The 7,356-nt window shown below is 42.0% G+C and overlaps 1 protein-coding gene across 1 annotated transcript in view; it reads left to right on the top strand.

The window, feature by feature from the left end:
* The first annotated feature begins 244 nt into the window (after positions 1–244).
* Positions 245–7,356, top strand: part of sls (sallimus) — a 281,400-nt gene continuing 274,288 nt past the window's right edge. The window contains exon 1 of the mRNA XM_068226121.1: positions 245–642. Within this exon, the coding sequence (XP_068082222.1) occupies positions 489–642 (154 nt within the window). The 5' untranslated portion in view covers positions 245–488. The remainder of the gene's footprint in view (positions 643–7,356) is intronic.

The following is a 7,356-nucleotide window of genomic DNA, read 5'->3' as shown; positions in this document are numbered from 1 at the left end:
TTTCATACCGTTGTCTGTCCGAACAGAAGTTTCACCTAACCCCACCCCACTGTTGCCTGCCGCCCCCTACACGAGTGGGCGCCTGTTCCTCAGATTGCCTCCCTGCCGCTGAACGTCTAAAATCAGCTCGCGGGTATTTTTGGTCCCGTGCCCCCCCACTACCGCAGTTCCCCACCACCGAGCGCAACCACCCGAGGTCGGCAGCTCGCCGTAACACTGTGCCTGCATTCGCATTTCGCACTCGACCGACGTCTCTTAGTTATCGAAATTGGCTCGGGGATGATATTATTATGACTTAAACTTCTGCTGACTGAAGCCGTGGCAGGCATAGATATTTCTTAACGAAGCTATTTATTTATTTATTTATCTAATCAATTTTTCTGAACGGACTAGTCTCTCACCGTAGTGAAGAGGACAGAGGAATTGTTTCACGTGTTTCCTATTGACTTTGTCTTCGTGTGTTGTGTGACCGCTTGTGAAGTATCAAAATGCAGCGTCAACAGCAACAAATTGCCCAACAGCAACAACAACAACAACAACAAATTGTACAACAGCAATACACTCAACAGCAACAAGTAACGCAACAGCGAGTGAGCCGGGTGGAACAACATGTGACTCGACAGGTTACCAGTCAACAACAAGGTTAGTAGTGTGTTTAGTTAAAGCACATGCTAGCATCGTATTAAGCTAAGTGTCTAGCTGCTATTAGTGAAACGAACGCGTGTGTGCTGCTGCTACTGCTTAAAGTGGAAAACTGTGATGGACTTTACAAAGCCCAACGATTTGTGTAAAATATGTGTCTTCTAATATGAATCCTTCTAAAATTCCTTACTGAACGCTCCTTACTTAATTATTGGGTATAACGCTTAATGGAATTTGCTTTGTGATTGACACTAAATGACGACTTCAGCTTACGGGGAATACATCTGTTGCTCTCAAGTGTGAAATCGGTAGGCAGCTGACAAACGTTTACAAGGAACAGACTTTGAGAATGAAAATCATGCATGAAAACTTAACTACATCTTCTCGAAATCTGTACATCGCTTTATTAATCAATGTTCACTTTTATATGAATGCCATCAATATTTAAGTAATAATCATTTTGACGTAATGTAAAACTCTTCAGAAATACGTGTTTAATTAGCTGCATGTGCATGACAGTCTACAGTCATCTACATATAACTCTTCTCTACTGTAAGTTCTCGTTTTGTTGTGTCGGTGATATCGAAATGTGACTAACATTGATAAATCGTGCAAATCAAGGAAAACTACGTTATTCGAAATATGTCCCGTGTACTCCAATTTCTGCGGTGATATTATTTTTCCCATTGTCATTGAACAGAAGGGGTTGTTCGTGATTTCTCGATACTCCAGGAGCGATAGTTTCTTCACCTGTGTGCGCGAATCCCCACCCCGTCAAAGAGTAACCGTGTAATGTGCATCTGCAGCATCCTGCTTTATACAGATGTGTAGCAGAGATCGGCATTAGATGAGTAGTGAGCTGGAAATGATGTGATCAGAACCGTGTCAGCAGGTCAGCAGGATTCCATCGTCTTGCCCCGCCCGCCCTCCTGAGCCGACCGTTACGTTAACGCATGTGAAACTTCTTAGAGCCCATGCGTGGAACTGCACTGGTCGACCACTCCATAAAAGAAGGAAACCATTAACCGGCTTTACGGTAACAGCTATCTCGCTATATCCTCCTGATAATAGTTGAAATGTTATAACATCACGTTTGTAATAGAACAATGTTCTTTCTCTTGGTGGGAAGGAATCATTTCTATCACTTTATCCCTTCTTCAAAGTTCTTCGGAAGTAAAAAAAAAAAGTTATATTAGGTTATATCATATGAATCTGTGACCAGGAAATTGTTTTTCTCTCTTGTTCACGCGCCTTCCAACAGTTTTTTATTTTGATTTGTATTTAATTCTGCTGTGAGGACGATGTAGAAATCTCAGTAAGCAATTACAGTTATAACAATAATGTTATTGATTTTTCGTCCCACTAACTATTTTTACGGGTTTCGGAGACGCCGAGGTGCTAGAATTTAGTCCCGCGGGAGTTTTTTTACGTGTCAGTAAATCTACCGACATAAGGCTGCGTATTTGAGTACCTTCAAATACCATCGGACTGAGCCAGGATCGAACCTCCTAAGTTGGGGTTAGAAGGCCAGCGCCTCAACCGCCTGAGCCACTCAGCCCGGAATAATGATATAATTAAATTTAGCAGCATATGACAGATGTTATTCGTTGTGTTCCACGCCTTCTCTCTTCATAGAAAGAAAGCAGCTAAGCCAGAGGATAAAAGATTTGATTAAAACGATAGGGTGTGCTTTTGCGGCTAGGTGTTGTATGTTATTGGGAGTGGTGCCGAATCATTAAAGTACATTTGCGCAGAAATACGGTATTGGTCGGAATAAGAGAGTACTGATGTCACCACTTGTTCTTTGGAAGTGTAGCGAGGTGGTGGAGGTAGAGGAGGGGCATAAGGGGGCGGGGGTTGCTGTAACCTGAGAGACTGTGACGTACAGTGTTTATCCTGGTCCACGTTTAGCATCTAATGTTGATCTTACAGATGACAGATAATATTAAACATTCATTCAGCTGTAGAAAATTGATGCCAGTCTGCTTCGTCTCATTCCATAAGACCGATTATTACAGCGTGGCAAAGAAGTCCACTGCAGATTTCGTAAAACGTTTTCCTATGAGCTTATTTCCATACTTCCCCTGCAACCATAAGTGTATGAAATTACGTTTAGAGACGATCATGAGATGTACATCCTGAACAGAAAATCCTGCAGAGGATTTAGTAATTTCTGTATTAAAATTGAAAGATGCTACGACTGCCATGCCCTTAAATGCCTTTCATCCAGATAGAGGTATATCTAAAAGTGTGTGCGTGACAAAAGTTGAGAACATTTCAGTCTCAAATTAGCAACTAATCGTAGTAAATATTTGATTTTCTCATTCGTGTGATGCTGGGTTTTGGTTTCCTGATTGAATAAGTTCAATGTTATGAATCCGATGAATTTATACGATGAACCTATTTAGTCAGTTCTGTCCACTTGTCTCACAAGAACCCTTCAGTTCATTGATGGCTGAACATACAGACCTTAAATTGTCCTTATTTTTAAAGATGTTAACGTTGCTATGGATCAACTGAAACATGAAGCGAGATTTGATCTGTTCCAGTAATTCAGATTCTCGTTGATTCAATGGAGGGCAACATAAAATTAACATGAGGATGATTGCCTTAAACCACGAATTCGGGAGGTGTCATTTACTGTACCACCGCAAGCACTTTGAATTCTAAGAACATTCCTGTAAAGTTCCTCTGGATGGCACTGCAAAATACTGTACTTTGATAGTGTGAAGCACAGAACACCTATATATGGTGTGAAGTATAGGCAGATACTGGAGCTTTGATTGCTTTGTTGTTATAAGCTGTCGGGCCAACAAATAAAACAGAAGAAGTGTCCTAAACTTACCCTTTTACGTATTTTGTGCTTAATTACATTATACTGTGCAGTTTGTCGCGGAAAAGTACCCACTCTGTAAGAATATGTGAATTTTGTACGATGTTCCTTATCAAAACGAACAGAGTATGTAAATAGTTTTGTGGGGAAAAAAAGAAATTCCGTGCAACCGGTTTATTCAAGGAACATTTTATTTCTTAGAAATTTGGACCCATGAGAAATAAATATAAATCTGAGTCGTGAGTCATTAAATTTATCAGTGATGGCACATACAGTAATTTACTCCTCGTGTAGCCTGCTAATTATCTCTGTACGTCAGCTATGATAATTGCGAACGTCGACAGGTGTTTCAGCTAAATGGAGCATGAAGTGGTATACTGCTTGTATAAGCGTCCAAGTTTACTTTCCATAATATACGTTTATTCTGTATGAAGTTTGGATTCCTTGCCAAAGTCAGTTTTGCGGACTGTGCTCTGAAGTCGAGCACAAAGATTATATTTAAACTAAAATTTAGTGATTTCAAGTAGTCTAATCGTATTTGATCCTTCGCTAAATGATCAGCGTAGTGGCCACCGGTCATAGGACCCCGAGCTCGATTCCCGGCCGGGTCGGGAATTTTATTCCTAAATAGTTAACTCCCTTGGCTTGGGGACTGCAAGATTTTTGTTGTCCCCAACATTCCTGCAACTCAAAAAACACACACAACATAATCCTTTACCACATTAGCATACAGTTTGCTATACACAGCAGATGCCGCTCACCTACATCGGAGGGTCTCCCTTACAAGGACTGCACCAGTCTAGGAATATTCCTACATTATTATTATTATTATTATTATTATTATTATTATTATTATTATTATTATTATTATTATTATTTATTATTATTTATTATTATTATGTCCGACTCGTTGGCTGAATGGTCAGCACACTGGCCTTCGGTTCAGAGGGTCCCGGGTTCGATTCCCGGCGGGTCGGGGATTTTAACCTTCATTGGTTAATTCCAATGGCCCGGGGCTGGGTGTTTGTGCCGTCCCCAACATCCCTGTAACTCACACACCACACATAACACTATCCTCCACCACAATAACACGCAGTTAAATACACGTGGCAGATGCCGCCCGCTCTCATCGGAGGGTCTGCCTTACAAGGGCTCACTTGGCTAGAAATAGCTACACGAAATTATTATAATATTATTATTGTTAATATCATCGTAATTGATTATTGTTTCAATGATTACTTGAATCCGTCTCTGTGATGTAGTGGTTAGCGTGATTAGCTGCCATCCCCGGAGGCCCGGGTTCGTTTCCCGGCTCTGCCACGAAGTTTGAAAAGTGGTACGATGGCTGGAACGGGGTCTACCCAGCCTCGGGAAGTCAAGTGAGTAGAGGGGGGTTCGATTCCCACCTCAGCCATCCTCGAAGTCGTTTTCCGTGGTTTCCCACTTCTCCTCCGGGCAAATGCCGAGATGGTACGTAACTTAAGGCCACGGCCGCTTCCTTCTATCTTCCTTGCCTGTCCATTTCAATCTTCCCATCCCTCCACAAGACCCCTGTTCAGCATAGCAGATGAGGCCGCCTGGGCGTGTTACCGGTCATCCTCCCCTGTTGTATCCCCCGACCCAAAGTCTCGCGCTCCAGGACACTGCCCTTGAGGCGGTAGAGGTGGCATCCCTCGCTGAGTCCGAGGGAAAAACCGACCCTGGAGGGTAAACAGATTAAGAAAGAAAGAAAGAAAGAAAGAAAGGGAAAAAAGAAAGAAAAAAGATTACTTTAATACGTTGGTCAAGTAATAATTTCTTGGTTTCATTGAATAAGAAATTTTGGTTCGACCTTTTCCTATCAAGCACCTAGTTTCGCATGTATTTAGTTATTATTTTTTTCAACAGTGACTTCTTAACGGCAAAATACAACTAAGCTCTACTTTTCAACATCTCTTCTCTTTAATTTGCGATCTACCTCTTCCAAAAGAAATTAAGTTATTCCCAAGTTTGAGCGATGCGGTATTTAGCCTACGTTTCAGCACAGAACATTCTCGTTACTTACGGCCTTTTCGCATGCACCATTTGCGGATTTCCACTAAATTGAATAACCCGTAAAGAAGAAGAAAAATTCGCCGTAAAATTATTACTGTAGTTTGATCTCTGGGGTGAGTTATGTGGCATCAGGTTAATAATAATAATAATAATTAATAACTTCGTTTGGCTATTTCTAGCCGGGTGCAGCCCTTGTAAGGCAGACCCTCCGATGAGGATGGGTGGCATCTGCCATGTGTAGGTAACTGCGTGTTATTGTGATGGAGGATAGTGTTATGGGTGGTGTATGAGTTGCAGGGATGTTGGGGAGAGCACAAACACCCAGTCCCCGAGGAGCCAAGAGAATTAACCATTTAAGGTTAAAATCTCCCACCCGGCCTGGAATCGAGCCCGGGGCCCTCTGAACCGAAGAGCACTGCGCTGACCATTCAGCCAAGGAGCCGGACTGGCATCAGGAATAGTGTAGTCATTTGGTCCCTACGTTATCAACAATATCATTTTTTAGTGAAATTAATGACAGATGTAACTTGATCAAAGGGCAGTATTCAAGCTTTTACTCTCTTGGCAGATTTTTTTTTGGGGGGGGGGGGCTACTTAACTATTTAGTCGTATGTGGCGTTCCTCAGACTTCGACTACAATGTAAATATGGGGCTGTCTAGCCGAGGCGGAGGTTTACTTAGCTCATATTATAGGACGTGGGTTACATTCCCCGTTAGTGATTTGCGAAACTTTGAAATGATATTTCCGCTTGTGGAGAGTCACATGTCGCTGGGGTTAATCAGACTGCAATAGGAATAAGTACCAGGTTAATTTCTGCGGGCACCGGGTGAGTTGGCCGTGCGGATGGGGCCGCGCAGTTGTGAGCTTGAATCCGGGAGGTAATGGGTTCGAACCGCACTGTCGGCAGCCCTGAAGATGGTTTTCTGTGGTTTCCCATTTTCACACCAGGCAAGTGGTGGGGCTGTACCTTAATTAAGGCCACGGCCGCTTCCTTCCCACTCCTAGACCTTTCTTATCCCTTCGTCTCCATAAGACTTATCCGTGTCGGTGCGACGTAAAGCCAATTGTAAAAAAAAAAAAATAATCTGCGATCAAAAGCGTTCGAATATACAGCTAATTATTGTATCCTACTTTATGCCGAGATTAGGATGCAATCGTTGCAGTAGGGAAGTGGTAACGATCAGCCGTGAGATCCCTTGACGTTCCTTTTTGAAATGGGAAGATTTCTATTACCAATTCTGCTACTTCCTTGATCAACGTAACTTGCCTTCCTGGTACAAGCCTATTCACAGAGTGACAGCTAATGGTGGATGGCGCTTGAGTTGCCTGAGAGTGCAGTATCTTGTATGTTTGTACTAAAGTCTGGTAGTCAGAAGAATTATTTTTCAGTCATTGCATTTACGACAAGATATACTTGCTTCCAAGTTTCAGAGAAGAATAAACAATATTCTAGCTTAGAGTTACACCTAATAAATTTCCAAGTAGATAAGGCTGATATTTTCTTCATGTAACACGTAGGTTGCGTACTGAAAATATTATGTTGGTGTCTACAGCACACAGTTTAACGTGGGGTGCTGAGAAGGAGAAAGTATCTAGCGCACACCTACCGTAGTGCCCTGCATTAGGTCACGGTCTTCAGCTTAACTTTTCCTTTCCCCTGTCAGAGAAAATTTACGATAGTTTATAATGGAAGAGATTTTAAGTACTAATGGCGCATATTCTCCCAGGATGACAGTACTGTATAGTAAGTAAAAATAATTTGAAGTGTAGCAAAGCTACTGCAGTGTGTATTTAGTTGTGATCATTAGTATTTCGTAAGCATAAACTGAATCCTCAGACGAAATTA

The sequence above is a fragment of the Anabrus simplex genome, chromosome 2, assembly GCF_040414725.1.
Source record: "Anabrus simplex isolate iqAnaSimp1 chromosome 2, ASM4041472v1, whole genome shotgun sequence".
Lineage (NCBI taxonomy): Eukaryota > Metazoa > Arthropoda > Insecta > Orthoptera > Tettigoniidae > Anabrus > Anabrus simplex.
This window is presented reverse-complemented; position numbering and strand designations above follow the sequence as displayed.